The 21,405-nt window shown below is 46.9% G+C and overlaps 1 protein-coding gene across 1 annotated transcript in view; it reads right to left on the reverse strand.

Annotated features, from left to right (window-relative positions):
* Positions 1-21,405, reverse strand: part of LOC310827742 (mitogen-activated protein kinase kinase kinase 3-like) — a 115,170-nt gene that overhangs the window by 37,494 nt on the left and 56,271 nt on the right. Inside the window, exons 3-5 of the mRNA XM_083704134.1 lie at positions 19,891-20,000; positions 3,371-3,414; positions 2,547-2,646 (exon numbers count right to left, since the gene is read on the reverse strand). Of these exons, the coding sequence (XP_083560260.1) occupies positions 2,547-2,646; positions 3,371-3,414; positions 19,891-20,000 (254 nt within the window). The remainder of the gene's footprint in view (positions 1-2,546; positions 2,647-3,370; positions 3,415-19,890; positions 20,001-21,405) is intronic.

The following is a 21,405-nucleotide window of genomic DNA, read 5'->3' on the forward strand; positions in this document are numbered from 1 at the left end:
TTCACTTGCCAACGAGGCTGCTCTTTACATGAAAGTTCCCTACCAGACACGGACCTAAATATAGACACACGTAAACCAGAGAGAGAGAGAGAGAGAGTTGGCAGGTTGCAGGCTCAGGAAATGGAGCAGAGCTTTCTTACAGCCGGTAAAACTGAACAGCTAAGTTGATGAGCCAGGGCGCCCGTGGCAGGGGGAGAAGGGGGGGCACGACTTGCTGCGTGCTGATTCATCACCTCGCTAAGCTTCTCAAGGTTTGAGCCTGTGAGGGTGAAGAAGACAGGTGTAGGATATTAAGAATGGTGGAGGTGTCTTGGCCATCGTGCTACTGCTCCCATGCAAAAACACATGTTTTTCAGCCTGAGAGTAAGAAAGAAAGCAGGTTGCGGGGAGTTCCGCAGGTTTCCAAGTGAGATTTACATTGAACTGGGGGCAGGGTGGCTGGCGAGCGGGGAGCCTACCTGAGATAACAATAAAAACACCTTGAAAACAATTTGGATTAGATGATGCAACTCTATCGACAATTCCAGCACAGATGCAAACAGGGGAAGATCTCCACATAATGAGTAAAGGTAAAGGGACCCCTGACCGTTAGGTCCAGTCGTGGCTGACTCTGGGGTTGCGGCGCTCATCTCGCTTTATTGGCTGAGGGAGCCAGCGTACAGCTTCCGGGTCATGTGGCTAGCATGACTAAGTCGCTATTGGTGAAACCAGAGCAGCGCACGGAAACGCCACTGACCTTCCCGCCGGAGCGGTACCTATTTATCTACTTGCACTTTGACTTGCTTTCGAACTGCTAGGTTGGCAGGAGCAGGGACCGAGCAACGGGAGCTCACCCTGTCACAGGGCTTCGAACCGCCAACCTTTTGATCGGCAAGCCCTAGGCTCTGTGGTTTAACCCACAGCGCCACCTGCGTAATGATTATTAAGTTTCTGTACCGCCCTTCACCTGAAGATCCCAGGGCAGTTCACAATAGAAAGACACAAAAATACATACCGTAATAACAAAGAAAAACAAGAACGCCCACTCTCCACAACACACACAATTTAAAAGGCCAGATAAGTTTAATGAGCCAAAAGCCTGGGAGAAGAGGGAGAAGCCTGGCGCCTAAAGCTACGTAACAAGGGTGTAAAATTATTATTATATATTTATTGTTCCTGTTCCTGTTGTTGATGTTGTTGTTGTTGTTGTTGTTATATTTATATCTTGCCCATCTGGGTTTGTTGGAAGGTATTTGGTAGGTGCTGAAAGAACAGCAGAGGTGGAACTTGTCTAATATTTAAGGGGAAGGTGCCACAGAGCTAAATGCCCAATTGCTAAATTGTGCAGAAAGGGTCTCCTGTTCAGGTGGCATTTGCAAGCCTCTCCCCAGGCAGAAAGCAAAGCCAAGAGGGTGTGCTTCCCTGGTGCTCGGCTACATCAAAGCAGAATATGGCTCCTGTAGCTTCCTTAAGAGCAAGGGTTAATTAAGCAGTTCATCATTATTGTTTATTAAATTTGTTAGCCGCTCTTTATCCTGCCCAGGGCAACCCAAAGCAACCTGCAACCAAATTAATAGACCCATTAAATATTAGCTGCAAGGAAAGCTTTGGCAGGTGTCATGAATGGCTGGGAAAAGCCTTTGCGCCCAGTTCTCAATTTACACTTAACAAGATTTAAAAGGTAAAAGGTAAAGGACCCTTAGATGTTGTTGTTGTTTAGTCGTTTAGTCGTGTCCAACTCTTTGTGACCCCATGGACCAGAGCATGCCAGGCACTCCTGTCTTCCACTGCCTCCCGCAGTTTGGTCAAACTCATGCTGGTAGCTTCAACAACACTGTCCAACCATCTTGTCCTCTGTCGTCCCCTTCTCCTTGTGCCCTCCATCTTTCCCAACAAAGTCTTTTCCAGGGAGTCTTCTCTTCTCATTAAGAGTATTAGAGCCTCAGCTTCAGGATCTGTCCTTCCAGTGAGCACTCAGGGCTGATTTCCTTCAGAATGGAGAGGTTTGATCTTGCAGTCCTGGGTGGTTACGTCCAGTCAAAGGTGAGTATGGGGTTGTGGTGCTCATCTCGCTTCCAGGCCAAAGGAGCCAGCGTTTGTCCGCAGGCAGCCTTCCGGGTCATGTGGCAGGCAGAACTAAACCACTTCTGGTGCAACGGGACACCCGACGGAAACCAGAGTGTACGGAAATGCCATTTACCTTCCCGCCACAGCGGTACCTATTTATCTACTTGCACTGGCGAATCTGGTCTGGGACCATAATAAAATTCATTTCATACTTGCACTGGGGTGTTTTTGAACTGCTAGGTTGGCAGGAGCTGGGAGAGAGCAGCGGGAGCTCATCCCATCGCACAGATTCAAACCGCCGACCTTCTGATCTGCAAGCCCAAGAGGCTCAGTGGTTTAGACCACAGCGCCACCCACTCCCTAACAAGATATATATACAGTTTAATTCAAAAAAAACAGCCAACAAGCTCTAGGGAAACTTTCTTAGTTTGCTGTAACCCGCCTTGCAGAGAGGAGGTTGTTTTAAGCACACACACGTACAAGCAAGCAAAGAAACCAACCTCATTGTTGGCGTATTGCAAGTCCATCATCTGCCCAAAAGCGTCCATGGCTTTCTGCAGAACTTCTTTGAACTTAACTGGCCTCTGGAACTGCATAATCCTGCAAGAAAATAATAGGCATTTTGTTATTTAAAGCGTCACTCTGCCTCTGCTCAGTAATGTGGGGCAGCAGTACATTCTTCCATTGCTTTCGCTTCTGAAAAGCAAATACACATAGCGACATTGCATGCAATTAAATTAAACTCAATCAGTTTTAAACAAATTAGAATATTGTTAGTATGGGTTCCTCCTTTTGGTTTTGAAGGATCCTAAAGGACAACAAACAAATCAAACAAATCAAATTTTATTAAACGGTCACAGACCAGATTAACTCGTACAGCTAGTCAGCGAAAGATAACACCGGGAAAACAAAGGACAATTTCAATACAGATTAGGCCATAACAGCAATTTAAAATTAGACAGCATAAATAAAATTAAGTATTTGCCTTCGCCTGCATATTGACATTGGAAAGCTCTTGTTTCCTGCGCCTAATAGCGTCTACACAGATCCTAAAGGACAGCCAGTTTCTCTCTGTACGTGTGAAACAATTAATGGAACGGAGAATGACTGTGGGCTTTATACAATGTAACGAAGCACAATGACACACATCAGTCTTCATGGAGCCAGGGAAGGTAGTAATAATAATAATAATAATAATAATAATAATAATAATAATATTTATATCCTATCCTCCCCAGCCAAAGCCAGGCTCAGAGCGGCTAACAACAGTAAAAATAGCACAATTTACATAAAACCACAGTCAATTAATTAAAACACACTCTACCTTTTCTCTCCATCGTGGTCAAATTTGATCCTGGCATTCCGCAACTGAGGAACAAAAAGAGACAGAAACCCATTAGCTACAAAAACGATGCAGCGTAGTGGCAAAAAAACCTGGGCTAGACAAATCTGGAAGCCCCAGATCCAAATCTCTGCTTTATGGTGCTCTCACTAGATGGTTTTAAGTGAGCCGACTTCGGCCTCAGTCTGCCTCCCCTCCATCTGCAAAATGGGGGGAATAATAGCAAGCTGTCCTGCTGGGTTGCTAAGAAGCTCCAAGGAGAAAGTACACCAAACACTTTGAACGCTCTCTGAAGCAGGGATAGGGAACCTCTGGCCCCTTAGACAAAGCTTGACTCCAACTCCCATCAACCTCCGCCAGAATGGCCAATGTTTAGGGATGAAGGGAGCCACAGTCCAAGAAAACCTAGAGGCCCAACACAGAAGAAAACTGCTCTAGGTGTTATTGGAGTCTAACCCCCCATTGGGAAAAGAGTACGACAAGGCTGTACAGTGGTACCTCGGGTTACATACGCTTCAGGTTACATACGCTTCAGGTTACAGACTCCGCTAACCCAGAAATATTACCTCGGGTTAAGAACTTTGCTTCAGGATGAGAACAGAAATCGTGTTCTGGCGGCGCGGCAGCAGCAGGAGGCCCCATTAGCTAAAGTGGTGCTTCAGGTTAAGAACAGTTTCAGGTTAAGAATGGACCTCTGGAACAAATTAAGTTCTTAACCCGAGGTACCACTGTATATTGTCTCCCTGCTTATTTAACTTATATGCAGAATTCATCATGCGAAAGGCTGGGCTGGATGAATCCCAAGCCGGAATTAAGATTGCCGGAAGAAATATCAACAACCCCAGATATGCAGATGACACAACCTTGATGGCAGAAAGTGAGGAGGAATTAAAGAACCTCTTAATGAGGGTGAATGAGGAGAGCGCAAAATATGGTCTGAAGCTCAACATCAAAAAAACAAAGACCATGGCCACTGGTCCCCCACCTCCTGGCAAATAGAAGGGGAAGAAATGGAGGCAGTGAGAGATTTTACTTTCTTGGGCTCCATGATCACTGCAGATGGTGACAGCAGTCATGAAATTAAAAGACGCCTGCTTCTTGGGAGAAAAGCAATGACAAACCTAGACAGCATCTTAAAAAGCAGAGACATCACCTTGCCGACAAAGGTCCGTATAGTTAAAGCTATGATTTTCCCAGTAGTGATGTATGGAAGTGAGAGCTGGACCATCGCCGAAGAATTGGTGCTTTTGAATTATGGTGCTGGAGGAGACTCTTGAGAGTCCCATGCACTGCAAGAAGATCAAACCTCACCGAAAAGACCCCGATACTGGGAAAGATGGAGACCACAAGGAGAAGGGGACGACAGAGGTCGAGATGGTTGGACAGTCTTCTCGAAGCTCCCAGCTCCCAAACTGCGGGAGGCAGTGGAAGACAGGAGTGCCTGGCGTGCTCTGGTCCAGGGGGTCACAAAGAGTCGGACATGACTAAACGACTAAACAACAACAACCCACCATCAGCCCCAGGTCGTGCAGCCAATGTCTAGATGATGATGAACGTTGTAGCTTCAACAACATCTGCAGTTCACACCAACTCTCCATACCAGAAGGGTACTTTGTTGGAGATCTAGCCCTGGCAGAGGTTGCAGGGGAATGGTGCCAAGCGCCAGGCAAGCCAGCCGAACAAGGTCAGTTGGCTGTGTCTGTTGTGACAGGTCGCAAGTGGTAACAGGCCCATTCTGGACCAGAGATCTCTTTGCTGGGCTTCCAGAAAAGAGTTCTAGAGTTCTAGAAGGAGCAGATAGCCAAAGTTTGTAAGCCTTAAGACAGGCTTCCTCAAATTCGGCCCTCCAGATGTTTTTAAGACTACAATTCCCATCATCCCTGACCATTGGTCCTGCTAGCTAGGGATCATGGGAGATGTAGGTGAAAAAAAAATCTGGAGGGCCGAGATTGAGGAAGCCTGCCTTAAGAGCATAGCTGTCAACTTACAGATTTGAAAATAAGGGACCAGCAGCCTCGAAAATAAGGGTTCAGCAGCCAAAATAAGAGTTCAACAATTACTTTGATAAAATAAATATTTTGTTCCATGCAAATGGATTTGGATACCTATTAGGTCCATAAATTACCATATAGCATATATTCAACACAAAAAAACAGCAACAATTTCTTGTTGACAAAGCACAGCTGGACATAGAAAGGGCCCCATTACCTTCAGTAGCTTATTTAAGGGACATCATCAATAAGGGATAGCAGTGGGACATGGGACTGTCCCGCCAAATAAGGGACGCTTGACAGCTATGCTTAAGAGATGGACGTTGGGAAGGCCTGGATGATGCCATAGGGGCACAGGAAACTTGGCTAGTTTGCCTATTCTGCTTTCCAGAGATGGGAATGCTTCTGCGAGTGATTCCTGGGCCTTAATACAAATGGAAAGTTTACCTACTACAAATGGATCGCAGTCCTGGTTTCCCAACACACCCTAGAGTTGCAGTCCTGCAGTCCTGGGGTTTTTGCCCCTCCACTTCATAGGCACAGGCAGTTGGGTATGTGTCAATTTCGGCTTCTCTTGGTTTCTCATCTTTTCTAGACTTAAACTCAGTTCAGTTCTCCACACGTCTGCATCAGTTCGCAATTCTTTTTTTTTTAAGTCCTCATGAAAATTCATCAGCATTTTAGTGCAAATTTCTTCTAATATGCAATTCCCCCCTTGCAATTTATCCTAATATACATTTTTTTTTTTTTGCACAGCGATTTCCCCTGATGTAATGCAACTTGGTACGTTTATTTTTAAATGCACATGTGTTCATGCATATTTTATATTATTTAAGAAAATGCATATATTCCTTGATTGTGGCAAAACTTCTAAGTCATGGGTAGGCAAACTAAGGCCCGGGGGCCGGATCCGGCTCACGGACAGTCCGGGAATCAGTATGTTTTTACATGAGTAGAACGTGTCCTTTTATTTAAAATGCATCTCTGGGTTATTTGTGGGGCATAGGAATTCGTTCATTCCCCCCCCCAAAAAAAAAATATAGTCCAGCTCCCCACAAGGTCTGAGGGACAGTGTACCGGCCCCCTGCTAAAAAAGTTTGCTGACTCCTGTTCTAAGTGTTTTACAAGCAATTACCCTAGTAAATGGGTATTTTCGTGGACATTACATGGCTAGAGAAATGCACTGCAAATTTCGAAGCAGTGGCTGAGTTTGGGTTTCTGTGACGCTTCAGAAAGTAAGGATTTGGTAGGCTCACCTTTCAACACGAATGGGACTGAATTTCCCCCACATTCCTTGTGGCCTGAAACCAAGCAGCAAAGCCCATTGGTTGGAGGGCCCCACTATTAATAGATTTTTCAGAAATAAATAAATACAAAAATAAATTACAGCATCATCTCTCTCCTCCCTTCCTTTCTTTTCTGGGTGGGAAAAAATGTATTCCCTACCCTGGATAAAGCAGGCCTTGGAAAAATCAGCCACACGTTGCTTTCTATCAAATAAGGAGAATTCCTAGATGGGCGAGTGGGGTGACGTCTCTTCCTGAAAACTCTCCTTATCTTTTTACTCATACTTTGCCCAGAGCGCAGTTGGCAGTTTCCATGCTCCCATCCTACACTTCATCAGGGTTTTGAAGAACTTGAAAACTGCCACTATTTTGTGACATTCTGGTTACGGATACAGCTTTTAAAAAGAAAAAAAAACCTACAAGGAGGGTGGCGACACCAGAGCAGGGCCTTCTCTGCTGTGGCTCCCTGTCTGTGGAATGCTCTCCCCAAGGACGTTCGCCTGGTGCCTTCATTATACACCTTTAGGTGCCCGGCAAAAATGTTCCTTTTTAACCAGGCCTTTGGTTGATCTGATTTACCGTATTTTTCGCTCTATAGGATGCACCAGACGATAAGACGCACCTAGTTTTGGGGGGAGGAAACAAGAAGAAACAAATTCTGAACCCCAGAAGCCAGAACAGCAAGAGGGATCTGGCTTCTGGGATAGCCTCTCGCTGTTCTGGCTTTGGGGACAGCCTTTGAAGCGTCCGCAGGGCAGCGGGGTGAAGGCTTTGCGCAGCTAATCCCAAGCTAGAACAGCGAGACGGAGCACTGCGCAGCGCTCCGTCTCCCTGTTCTGGCTTTGGGCTTAGCCGCGCAGCCTGCATTCGCTCCATAGGATGCACACACATTTTCCCTTACTTTTTAGAAGGGAAAAAGTACGTCCTATAGAGCGAAAAATACGGTACATCCTATGCCCTATTGAAATGTGTTTTTTGGGGGGGTGATTGGGTTGTTGTCTTTATTTCAATTATTTATTTTGTGGTTTTATACATTGGTACCTCAGAAGTCGAACAGAATCCATTCGGGAAGTCCGTTCGACTTGCAAAACATTTGGAAACCAAGGCGCAGCTTCCGATTGGCTGCAGGAAGCTCCTGCAGCCAATCGGAAGTCGCGGAAGTCGCGTTGGGACATTTGGGTTCCAAAGAACGTTCGCAAACTGAAACACTCACTTCCATAGCTGTCAATGTTTCCCTTTTTTTAAGGGAAATTCCCTTATTCCGAATAGGATTCCTCGCAAGAAAAGGGAAACGTTGACAGCTATGCTTCCAGGTTTGCACCGTTCGGGAGCCAAAACGTTTGACTTGCAAGGCGTTTGGGATCCAAGGTACGACTGTATCTTGATTTTATTCTGTGATCCGCCCTGAGACCCCCGGCTTTAGGGCAGTATAGAAATTCTAATAATAATAATAATAATAATAATAATAATAATAATAATAATACACACACACAAACTCGTATTCAGGTGGTTCCCTCCCCATCTCTCTGCTCACGAGTCACATGGCCTCCTTGATCCTGGCTGCAAAATGCAAAAGGGGCAACAAAGGACTCTGCTTTGTGCAGAGTCAGATCATTGGTCCATTTAGCTCAGTATTGTCTTCACTGACTGCCAGCAGCTCTCCAGGGTTCCAGTCAGGAGTCTCTCTTTTCCTGGAGACGCCGGGGATTGAACCTGAGACCTCCTCAATGTAAGGCAGAGCCTCTACCTCTGAGCTACAGCCCTCCCCATGCAAATCGTATGTCCTGGAAGTGTCCTACAGAATTCTGAAGTTTTATGCAATGAGCACCGTTTGCTTCGCTGAGCAAGAGAGCTTTGAGCTGCCACCCCCGCCCGCAAGACTCGACGCCATTTCTGCTGACCAGAACAACTCTGTTTAGGAACAACGTGTTGCTGGAAATCACCAGAGCACTTGTTTAAAACAGCCCCAGAAGAGCCCCAGAAGAGAGGGGGAAATAATGACTGCATCCTTCTTCTCCGGAATGAAACAATAACAACAACAGTGACCTCCTCTGGACGAGGGCCAAAGAAAACACACCAGCCGCCTCTCACATAACAGCACTTGGCTGGCGAGGAGAGAAATGCGAGAGAGCCAGATGCAAAAGAGGGGGGGGGGGAGAGAAAAGATTTGCAGGATTTCGACTTCCCCTGCACTCAAGTGTCGCTCGCTAGGAAAAAAGGGGCCCAAAGATCAACTTCATTTGAAACGGGTGGATTCTGTACCCTTCGCAGGGTAAATGCGAGGATGGGAATATGTGCTTTTGTATATAGAGACGTCCAATTTTATGTAAGGGATGTGGGTGGCGCCGTGGGTTAAACCACAGAGCCTAGGGTTTGCCAATCAGAAGGTCGGCGGTTCGAATCCCCGCAACGGGGTGAGCTCCCATTGCTCGGTCCCTGCTCCTGCCAACCTAGCAGTTCGAAAGTACGTCAAAGTGCAAGTAGATAAATAGGTACCACTCCAGCGGGAAGGCAAACAGTGTTTCCGTGCGCTCTGGTTTCCGTCACGGTGTTCCATTGCGCCAGAAGCAGTTTAGTCATACTGGCCACATGACCCGGAAAGCTGTCTGTGGACAAACGCCGGCTCCCTCGGCTTGAAATAGATAAATAGGTACCGCTCTGGCAGGAAGGTAAACGGCGTTTCCGTGCGCTGCTCTGGTTCGCCAGAAGCGGCTTAGTCATGCTGGCCACATGACCCGGAAGCTGTACACCGGCTCCCTCGGCCAATAGAGCGAAATGAGCGCCGCAACCCCAGAGTCGTCCGCGACTAGACCTAATGGTCAGGGGTCCCTTTACTTTTAACTTTAACTTTAGCTTTATGTGCATGGACTTAAGACGTAAGAAGTCACACCCATTGATCTGGCCACCTTGGCCTTTGACCCCACCAGGGCTGGCCCACCAAAGCAGCTGCCTCGGGCGGCGGAATACCATGGGGCAATGCCCAGCTCCCCCAGTGGGGTCATATGGCAGCTATACTGCAAGCGCTCCCTGAGATCTTGCTGGAAGCCACCACCATTGCTGACCCCATTAAGCAAGACATTGACGGCGGAAGCGGGGAGGGAATGCAACAGCGCCGTCGCATTTTGTCTCAGGCTGTGAAATGGGTCAGGACGGTTCTGGGCCCCATTTGCCATTGCCCCGTGGCCCCTGAAAAGTTCCCCATAAAGACAACCAGTGTGGCGTCACAGTTAATAAATATAAATAAAGAAATAAATGTTTCCCCCTGGTCCAAAAGCACACCCCCCCCGTTTTAGTAGTTATTCTTTATTAGGCATAGCAAACCACGCATTATCAAACAGACACTGTATACAAATTGTGCAAAATACGAGCTGAACATAACAAGTTTTGTCCCGGTCAGATCTTTAACTCCATAGAAAATCAACTTGCATAAACAATACAATACAGCACTACTGAATCAATTAAGAACCCCTGATTCTCTTTATAACGACCCAGTCTTTCTACATGGGCAGCGCTCAAAAATTCAGCCACTATTAAAGTAATTTGATCATTCCTGTCCGAAAGCAGGCCCTGAACCGTTGGTGGCAAAGAAATCAGCCTACTGAGTTGTAAGGCTTCTAATGCAGTGGTGCCCCGCAAGACGGAAAACCCGCTAGACGAAAGGGTTTTCCGTTTTGGAGGCGCTTCGCAAAACGAACTTCCCTATGGGCTTGCTTCGCAAGACGAAAATGTCTTGCGAGTTCCTGCGGGTTTTTCCCCCTCCCACACCTTTTCCTAAGCCGCTAAGCCGCTTATCAGCTGATCCACTGATAAGCTGCTTAACAGCTGATCGCTAAAAGCCGCTAAACCGCTGATAGCGCTAATCCGCTAAGCTGTCAATGGGCTTGCTTCGCAAGATGAAAAAACTGCTATATGAAGAGCCTCACGGAACGGATTAATTTTGTCTTGCGAGGCACCACTGTACAGTAATTGCCTTCTGGCATAAATGCCAAAATCACAAGAAAAGAAAATATGCTCCAAAGTCCCCCCCGTTTTATCTGTTGTGCAGCAGCAACTGAATCTGGATCTTCTGAGTTCTCACCCCTGTGCTGTTTTCCCTCCCATTGCATCCAACTCATCCATCAGGAAGGAGCAAAGTACAAGATCCTTCTCGCCCTGGTACAGCGTCACTTTCTTAGCCAGAAACTCTTGGCCAGCTGCCTCTTTCCTTCCTGCTGGTGGCATCCTGGAAGCAAAATCAGGGTTTGTGGCAAGCTTGTGGAGGGTCTTGCCATGAGAAATGTGCCCAGCCAGGTCACCCCAGGCCAGGACATCTTGCTAACATGTGACGAAATCCCATCGCCGGGCAAGGACACCTACTACTTGGAGAAGCTGTGGAAGACTCGGGCGTTGGCCAGGACTTCTCGGAAGTGTGCCAACGGTAGGCTCAGTGGGAGCTAGCTTTCCACCACTCAACGGGCTGGCGTAGGATGTCAGGGCAAGTGCCGTGAGCCCACTGCCTCAGGAGGAAACTGGGGGAGAAGCTAAGCTGGCCTCCTAACTCACTTTAATAGGGGGACACAAAGACATATACCCCCAACAAACAGAGAGACGCAGAAAAGGACCGCTGTCCTTGCATCTTTCGTGGCTGGAGAAAGGTAAATTCAGATAGTACTCCTCGACGCATTTCTTTGTTTACCCTAATCCCTCACCTGCAGCGTTTAATAGATTAATTAGACAGAATTTGATTTTTAATCAGCGAAGAACTTAGATGGGCCCCCCAAAAGAAAGTTTGCAAGTGGTGTAGTGGTTAAGAGCGGTAGACTCATAATCTGGTGAACCGGGTTCGCTTCCCCGCTCCTCCACATGCAGCTGCTGGGTGACCTTGGGCTGGTCACACTTCTCTGAAGTCTCTCAGCCTCACTCACCTCACAGAGTGTTTGTTGTGGGGGAGGAAGGGAAAGGAGAATGTGAGCCGCTTTGAGACTCCTTTGGGTAGTGATAAAGCGGGATATCAAATCCAAACTCTTCAAACTCTTCTTCTTGTCTTGCTATGTGTGGCTTAGACTTGTTCATCTGGCCCAAAAGGCTGGGGTTAAGCGCATCACGCAAGCAGGTCAATTCAGCAGAAAGCTACATCACAACACAGCAATTCTGGCGCATTCATTGGGGTGGAGGGAATGGCTGCCCCTATGATCCTGCTCCTCCCCCCAAAAAACCATTTATCCGGTACTCATTTATCCGGCCCGCGGTGACCCCCACCGCCCCCCGATCTTACCGGCACTGCGCTGCGTGGCTGCCCACTTCTGGGTCGGAGGAGCACCGGAAATAGCTTGCGCACATGCGCAGGTATTATATGCGCAAGCCTTATCCAGGTCGGAGGAGGCCCTTGCACATGCGGAAATAGCATGCGGAAATAGCATGTGCACACATGTATGGGCACGCGCTCCCCTGCCCTCTAGCCCACTGCACGATTGGTGCTGGAGACACCAGCCCGGGGCGCGGTAAGTTTGCTGACCCCTGCCCTAGAGCAAAGGTCAATGGAGCAACAAAGGCAAATTTACCTCCATACTCTACCTAACTTCCAACACCTCCTCACGCTCCCCTTAATATTCTCCATCCTGGCAAGCGGGAGGCGTGATTTCAAGGACACATTCCACCCATGTCAAAAAGTGATGCAGCAGCAAAAAAAGCTATTCTAGGCGGCATCAACCAAAGTCTAGTTTCCTGATCAAGGGAAGCCATAGCACTGTTCTGTTCTGTCTTGGTCAGCCCACAGAAGGGATACTGTGTCCAGTTCTGGTGATCAAGGGTCTGGAAGTCAAGCCATATGAGGAACGGTTGAAGGAGCTGGATATGTTAAGATTGGAAAACATGAGAATGAGAGGAGGTAGGATGTTGTTGTTTAGTCGTTTAGTCGTGTCCGACTCTTCGTGACCCCCTGGACCAGAGCACGCCAAGCACTCCTGTCTTCCACTGCCTCCCGCAGTTTGGTCAAACTCATGCTGGTAGCTTCAAGAACACTGTCCAACCATCTCGTCCTCTGTCGTCCCCTTCTCCTTGTGCCCTCCATCTTTCCCAGCATCAGGGTCTTTTCCAGGGAGTCTTCTCTTTTCATGAGGTGGCCAAAGTATTGGAGCCTCAGCTTCAGGATCTGTCCTTCCAGTGAGCACTCAGCGCTGATTTCCTTAAGAGTGGATAGGTTTGATCTTCTTGTAGTCCATGGGACTCTCAAGAGTCTCCTCCAGCACCATAATTCAAAAGCATTAATTCTTCAGCGATCAGCCTTCTTTATGGTCCAGCTCTCACTACCATACATTGCCACTGGGAAAACCATAGCTTGAACTATACGGACCTTTGTTGGCAAGGTGATGTCTCTACTTTTTAAGATGCTGTCTAGGTTTGTCACTGCTTTTCTCCCAAGAATAGGAGATAGGATAGCCATCTTCAAATATCAAAAGGACTTTCAGATAGAGGATGGAGCAAGCTTCGTTTCCGCCCCCCACCCCCCCGTTCTGGAGGGTAGGACCCAAACCAATGGCTTCAAGTTACAAGAAAGGAGATTCTGACTAAACATAGAACTGTAGAGTTGGAAGGGACCCCGAGGGTCATCTAGCCCAACCCCAGGAATATGCAGGTGGCACGTATGGGGATCGAACCTGTGACTTTGGTGTTACCAGCACCACACTCTGACCAACTGAGCTAGCCACAGGCATAATTTCTGACAGTCAGAGCTGTTCGACAGTGGAACAGACTCCCCAGGGATGTCTTGGACTCTCCTTCCTTGGAGCAGATGTTGAATGGCCACCTATCACGTATGATCTAGCTGAGATTCCTGCATTGCAGGGGGTTAGACTAGATGACCCTTGGTGTCCCTTCCAAATCTACAGGTCTATGACTTCTGGGAATAGCAATAAAAGGAAGGCAGCCCATTAGAACATGAGAAGCGTCCTGTTTGATCAGGGCAAAGGGTCCAGAATCCCATTTTCCAAAGTGGACAGCCAGTTGCTTACAGGGGGAAGGGTTCTTCCCCAGCAACTCTGCCTCTAAACTTGGAGGCAATGTATAGCCCTCAAGATGAATAGTCCTTGATAGTTCCATCCTCCACATGCTAACGTAAAGAAAGGGGGGAAGGAGCAAGGCTGACGGCTACATTAGCAGTGGAATCGCTGGTATGTACGCCTGTCTTTTAGAAAACGAGGGCAGGAAGAAGATGGCCTCATCCCAAGGGAGGGAAAAACCATGGCGACCACTGTTTTGATGTATGTTTACGTTCAATGCGTGTAATATATATATGTGTGTGTGTGTGCGCACACTCAAGGATCTAGCGAATTTCTGCTCAGCTTTCATTACAGCTTTGGAAGCTGGTGTGGAAAGAGCCAAGCTGGCTGGTTTAGATTAAGAGAACTGCTGGAAAAAACTGGGGAGAGAGAGAAAAAATAATAATAACAAAGCGTCTCTGAATGAGGTGAATCATGATCTCATGCAGCATTCCCTGAAGAAATAGCTGCTGTTTATAATAAAACACAGAGTACGCAGTTAAAAGTTGCAGCGGGCTGTTCGGAAACTCGCAGAGAGGAACCGAATGTTTTCTGTGGGCAGATGAGCACAGATATAAGGAGGAGCGGAGGGCATTCTGGGCAGAGGGTGTGGTGCATTATGGGTAGCAGAAGGGCAATCTGGCCAAAGCATGAGGGGCATTATGGGTAGCAGAAGGGCAATCTGGCCAAGGCATGAGAGGCATTATGGGTAGCAGAAGGGCAATCTGGCCAAAGCATGAGGGGCATTATGGGTAGCAGAAGGGCAATCTGGCCAAGGCATGAGGGGCATTATGGGTAGCAGAAGGGCAATCTGGCCAAAGCATGAGGGGCATTATGGGTAGCAGAAGGGCAATCTGGCCAAAGCATGAGGGGCATTATGGGTAGCAGAAGGGCAATCTGACCAAGGCATGAGGGGCATTATGGGTAGCAGAAGGGCAATCTGGCCAAAGCATGAGGGGCATTATGGGTAGCAGAAGGGCAATCTGGCCAAGGCATGAGGGGCATTATGGGTAGCAGAAGGGCAATCTGACCAAGGCATGAGGGGCATTATGGGTAGCAGAAGGACAATTTGGCCAAGGCATGAGGGGCATTATGGGTAGCAGAAGGGCAATCTGACCAAGGCATGAGGGGCATTATGGGTAGCAGAAGGGCAATCTGACCAAGGCATGAGGGGCATTATGGGTAGCAGAAGGGCAATCTGGCCAAGGCATGAGGGGCATTATGGGTAGCAGAAGGGCAATCTGACCAAGGCATGAGGGGCATTATGGGTAGCAGAAGGGCAATTTGGCCAAGGCATGAGGGGCATTATGGGTAGCAGAAGGGCAATCGGGCCAAGGCATGAGGGGCATTATGGGTAGCAGAAGGGCAATTTGGCCAAGGCATGAAGGGCATTGTGGGTAGCAGAAGGGCAATCTGGCCAAGGCATGAGAGGAATTATGGGTAGCAGAAAGCCTGAGATGGGCAAAACCATCTGTTCCATCCCCTGCCACCAGGGGCGCCGACTTATAAAAAATATTGGGGGGGCCCATACCGGGGTCCTGCCCCGGGAAGTTTTCTAAATTTTAGATGAAAATTAGTGAGTTTTAAAGTTTTTTAAAAGTATTTTAGAGTCATATGATCAACATTAGAACCCCAAAAACTTGACTCTCTATAACTCCACACTCCGGGAAACTCGACAAGCCTGAAACACTTTTTGGCTTTGAAAAAAGAAACAAAACATAAACACGCACGGTATTTTCGTAAAAAGCTAATTTAATTTACAGTAACAATTATGCTTATAGACTATTACAGAGGAGTGAATATATAGCTCTGAAAAGACTGAAATAATATTTAAATAAATCCTAAACTATCATTAAAAGAATAAAACATAAAATATTGCTGTCGCACAGTAATAGCACTTTGATTAATAAGTGAAATAGCTAATTTAAGCTTACTTTGAATAAGGCTGAGGGTTCATTAAATAAAAATAATATCTCAAAGTTAATGCTTTAATACAGTTAATAAAGTTAATACAGTATGCCTAATACTGTATGTAAATACTGTAATACTGTATGTAAATAACGGGCTTTAATTGGGTCTTACACCCTAAAAATATTTAAGTATTTGAAAATAACTAATACAGTACTATAGTAATGTAGAAATACAGTACTAAACTAGTACTAATATTTCGAAACTGAAAATTTAACATTCTGTATGTATTTAATTCTCTATTTTATAAAGATTTTTAATATCTGACAGTGAGTTTGGAGTAGTCCAATGCAAAAATCCTGAGGATCCATGTGGATCCGTGCTTTGTAACCACGTTTTTGCACCACTGTGACCCTAGGCAACAGTGGGTGCGTGATTTTTTTGGTGCAAGATGTAGCCATGGACATGCTATATGATCTGATGGTGAATTTGGGGTGACCCAATGCAAAAATCCTGAGGATCCATGTGGATCCGTGCTTTGTAACCACGTTTTTGCACCACTGTGACCCTAGGCAACAGTGGGTGCGTGATTTTTTTGGTGCAGGCTGTAGCCATGGACATGCTATGTTATCTGATGGTGAATTTGGGGTGACCCAGTGCAAAGATCCTGTGGATCCATGCTTTGTAACCACGTTTTTGCACCATTGCAGCCCCAGGCAACAGTGCGTGCATGATTTTTTTGGTACAGACTGTAGCCATGGACATGTAATGTGATCTGATGGTGAATTTGGAGTGACCCAATGCAAAAATCCTGAGGATCCATGTGGATCCGTGCTTTGTCACCACGTTTTAAATGGGGAGGGAAGGAAAAACACAGAAGGGACAAGAAGCAGAAGAGGGGTGTGCGGAGAAGCAGCTGGCTAAGAATGCAGGAGAGGGGTTTAACGGGGTGGGGGGGAGGAAAGGAAGGCAAACGTCCCCCCCCCCCAAGCCAGCCCTCTCTCTCTCTCTCCCACCTGTGAGTCCCTAGAGCACGGAGAGGAGGAGGTGGTGGGCTGGAGCCTGCACGCAGTGTGACTAGGAAAGAATTAGAAGGAAGGACTCGATCCTTTCCTTAACCCTCTGCTTGCCAGGAGGGCAGGGGATTCCCTGCTCTTTGTTGAGTTTGAGCAAACGCAGCAACAGAAGCGGGTGGGAAGTAAGACCCTGAGGCAGAATGCAGGAAAGCAGCAGCTTCCGCCTTCCCTCCGCCCGATCTTATTTTTGCCTGATTTTTGCCTATTTTTGTCCCTGCGCTCCGGCGAGTCAGCTCCAGGGACCACACATTCGCTCAATAACACGCACAGACATTTCCCCTTACTTTTTAGGAGAAAAAATCTGTGTGTTATAGAGCGAAATTTACGGTAATAATTTTCTTAAATTATTGGGGGGGCTCTGCCCCCCCAAATGAATTTTTGAGGGGGCTCGGGCCCCCTCAGGCCCCATGGAGTCGGCGCCTATGCCTGCCACAGTGTTGAAATGGACTACAACCCCTTTTTCCGGAATATTATAGGCTGTCCGCAATGCAGACAGAACGTGGGGTAACACACACAGGACCAAACTATGTTACACAGAAGCACATTTACTGGTAGTCCTTTTTTCAAATGCCACTTTGTGAGGGAGCTGATAAGTATGTGTGGGTGCCTTACCTTTTTTCACTGCTTTACATTTCTCTGCTCTAAATGAATTCCACCCCTGCCCAGGTGGCTTTTCTGCCTGTTATGATTGGTCCTAGACCAATCGGATTCAGAGGGTGTGGTGCATTATGGGTAGCAGAAGGGCAATTTGGCCAAGGCATGAGGGGCATTATGGGTAGCAGAAGGGCAATCGGGCCAAGGCATGAGGGGCATTATGGGTAGCAGAAGGGGAATCTGGCCAAGGCATGAGGGGCATTATGGGTAGGAGAAGGGCAATCGGGCCAAGGCATGAGGGGCATTATGGGTAGCAAAAGGGGAATCTGACCAATGCATGAGAGGCATTATGGGTAGCAGAAGGGCAATCTGGCCAAGGCATGAGGGGCATTATGGGTAGGAGAAGGGCAATCTGACCAAGGCATGAGGGGCATAGGATTCAGAATGCAGCAGTCTGATTGGTCTGCAGGAGCCACCCAATCCAACTCCAGGTGGAAGTGAATCCGCAACCTGATTGGCCTACAGGAGAATCCCGGAACTAGCCAATCACGTGGGGCCCATTGTGTAAATAATGTATATAAAGCAGACATTTCGGGGGAACTTCCATTCCTCACTACTATGAGCTGAATAAAGAGCATGAAATCCACACTAGACTCCGCGTATATTTCACTGCCCCATGGGATGGTCGATGCACAATCAGAATCCCACAGAGGAAAAATAAGATGGCAGGGGAAGAAAGCTATCTCGATTGGAGAACGGCAAAGCGAAGAAATGGCTCAGCAGCTCCCCTCCTCCTTGCCATTTTTATACACAGATACATGCACACACAGCACAGTTGTCAGAAGGTGAGGCGTCTTATTTCCACGCTCACCTGTTGACACCTGGCGCAACCATCAGCTGCTAAAAAGCACAAGGCAGTTCTACAGCGAACCTTTGCTTCAGGTCTCCCACAAATCAATGGTTGGTGCAAGGAGGGTTTAAACAGAGAGTTTGGAAAGAGGGGAGGCCAGATATCTGAGAAAACACCCAGTGTGTGTGTGTGCGTGTGGAACATGTGAAAAACGAAAACAAGGAAGGTGCAGCTTTTGCAAAAGAAACACACAACTCGTTGAACAAATCCCGACTTTCAAGCTGTTCTTCAGATCATTCCAGGATGGTCTCCTGCCTTCAGCTGTCACCTTTCATAAAACGTTAACCCACTAGCCAAACCAACAAAGTCTCACTGGGTCATCGGACATCACTGCAGCTGTTAGGGAGCCCACGGGTTTGCTGAACATCTTGGATCCTTTTCAGCAGCCGTCAGATCTAGTGACACCCTGGAGCAGCAGTTCTCAACCTGTGGGTCCCCAGATGTTGTTGGACTACAAAACCCATCATCCCTGAACTCTGGCCTTGCTAGCTAGGGGTGATGGGCGTTGTAGTTCAACAACATCTGGGGACCCACAGGTTGAGAAAGGCTGCTCTGGAGGATGTGCGCGGACACGGACAGATGCATTTTGAGCTTCTGTCAAGCAGCTGTGCATCACTGTGGTGCGTGGAAGACTGACAGTAGGTGGAGCCAGACCCAACCACAAGCAGAGACAACTGACTCTGGTTTTTCTAGGAGACCAGAGTTAGTTGTCTCCGCTTGCCATTGGGTCTGGCTCCACCTACTGTCAGTGCCAGTGATGGAAAGAAGATAAAGTCCCTACCAGAGAAGAATGGCAGATCAAGTTGATGGACTATGCCAAAATGGCTAAAATGAGAATCAGAAATCAGGAAGACCAAAATTTTAACAAGGAATGTGGAAAATTGAAAACTTATCTTAAAGACCATTATAAACAGTTATTAGGACTGGAATATCACTTGTAGTTTAATGGCGGATTTTGGATATAATGGATTTAGATTACAGTCATCCCTCATGTTACGTCCGCTTCATGTTACGTTCTTTCAGATTACGTCTTGAAGTGACCCGGAAGTACCAGAAAGGGCTACTTCCAGGTTTTGCCGCTCGCGCATGCGCAGATGCACAAAATGATGTCACTCGCATGCGCAGAAACGGCAAATCGCACCCCGCACATGCGCAGACGCGACACGACGCTGCGGGTTGCGTTCCTTTCATGTTGCGAATGGGCCTCCGGAACGGATCCCGTTCGCGACCAGAGGTACCACTGTATTATAAAAGATGCAGGAGGAAACAATTAATAACAGGACCCACAAAGGGGAGGAGGGAAGTCCAGGAGATTCCTTGGAATCTCATTTTTATGTTGTATGCTGGACAAGTGACTGTGAAATTTTAATCTGAAAAACCAAATAAATAAATTTATTTTTTAAAAACAACAACAACAACTAACTCTGGTCTCACCACTGGGATCTTCCTCCATGCTGAGTTTTACCAAGACTAAAATGAAGGAGGGAGCCTACAGGCATTTCATTAGTTTCAATGGGTCTACTCTAGAGTAAAACATCATTGAATACTGCCAGTTGCAAGCAGAAAGGCAGGCAGGCAGGCAGGCAATGGGTAGCTGAGGGTCAGGTCAGATGAAGGATGGTGGGGAAGTACCCCATTCATCCTAATGGACCAGAATCCGGTGTTTGAGAAAGCACAACGTTTGAGCCCTGTAGGAAGGTGTTCCCTGCAACTCAACTCACCTGTTTGTTGGAATAAACATGGTTTTTGTTCCGGTTGGTATCCAAGAGGCCTCCACATTTGCCCAAGGCTGCGAGATCTTTCATAATAGAGTTGAGTGCCTCCTCTTCGTCTGCAGAAGAAAGGAAATAGATTTAGTCTTGTGAAACCTGAAGCTCTCTCCTTCTGGACCTCTCCAAGGCCCATACCACAGCACTTAAAAATAATGATAATAATATGCGGATTTTTCTTAATATCAGCAATTGGGTTAGAAGACCGGGGCAGAGGCTAATTCAAGAACGAGTCATCCGAGATTCCCACATGTGTAAAATAAGCTATGGCAAGAATCTTTTATTATTAGCAGAGCAGAAAGGAAGTCTACAACGAGAATCAAGTATGCGCAGAGAGATAAGTGAGTTTAAATGAGAACACTTCACACAATTTATATAGTTGCAAATTTGTTTGTATTTTCAGACAGTAACTCTTGAGTACATTTTTTTTTAAAAAAATCAGTCATAAGTGCCAGTGTGGCAGACTGAGAAATCTATACATGTAGAAAAGGCTAAAAAAAACCATTCAAATCTTGCTCCAGGCCTTGTCTACTGTTCTACAGGCTCTACTGTTGCCTGTCAGTCAGGTGGCTTAAAGACAACATCTGCCTTCAGTGACTGGAAAATGTACAGCCCTGTGTTTTTCTCCCTCAGCAGCAGTCCAGAAGGATGAATGCACAAGGGAAGACCACACTGATTCGCGGAAGAGTCACTTCCCCCTCTGCTTGATTTCCAAAAACATTTGTACTTCAGGAAACCCCTTTCTCCTGAGTTCTGTAAACAAAAATAGATGGCAGGATGCTCCTTCAGACAGTCCCGTGTGTGTGGCTTAAACAATAAGAAAACATGTTTGTTAAAGCATCGGTGGAGCGATGCTCAACCTCCAAAATAATAATAATCAGAATTCATTGGAGAAGACAGATCAGAAGAGTTGGCATCACGGCTTGCAAAGCTGCTGCTCGCTCAGTCCTGTTTACAAAGGATCTTGGGCAGAAATGGATTAATCCTGGCTCTTGGGGTCCACCCCCCCACCTCAAAAATCAAAAGGCTTCCCTGAAGGGGCAGGTGTGCTATTTGAGCAACCAGTTCAATCAAGGCCCAAACAGTAAGAGGTGGGAGGGGGAGAAATTTGACTCTGTTTGCATTTAAAAGCAAACCTATCAAATCTGAACTTTCTGAGATGATCTGTGGACTGAAATTCATACTTCAAAATCTGCCGTTCTCTGAATTTTGCGGTGCGGTTTTCCAGCAAGTAATGTGTAGGAAAAGTGTGCCCAAAAATGCAGGTGTTAGTGAAAATAACACACACAAAATGCACTATACGCTTAGCAAAAATGTATGCATTCAGCAAAATTGCATACAAACATTTGCGCGTCAGGAGAAATGTGCTCTAAAATGCTGGGAAATTTTCCTGAGGATGAAAATAAATAAACAACCCACAAATTGTTGCAGAAATGAATTGAAGACTTGAAAAATTAGAAACTGAAA

Source organism: Podarcis gaigeae (genome assembly GCF_964106915.1).
Source record: "Podarcis gaigeae genome assembly, chromosome: 12".
NCBI lineage: Eukaryota > Metazoa > Chordata > Lepidosauria > Squamata > Lacertidae > Podarcis > Podarcis gaigeae.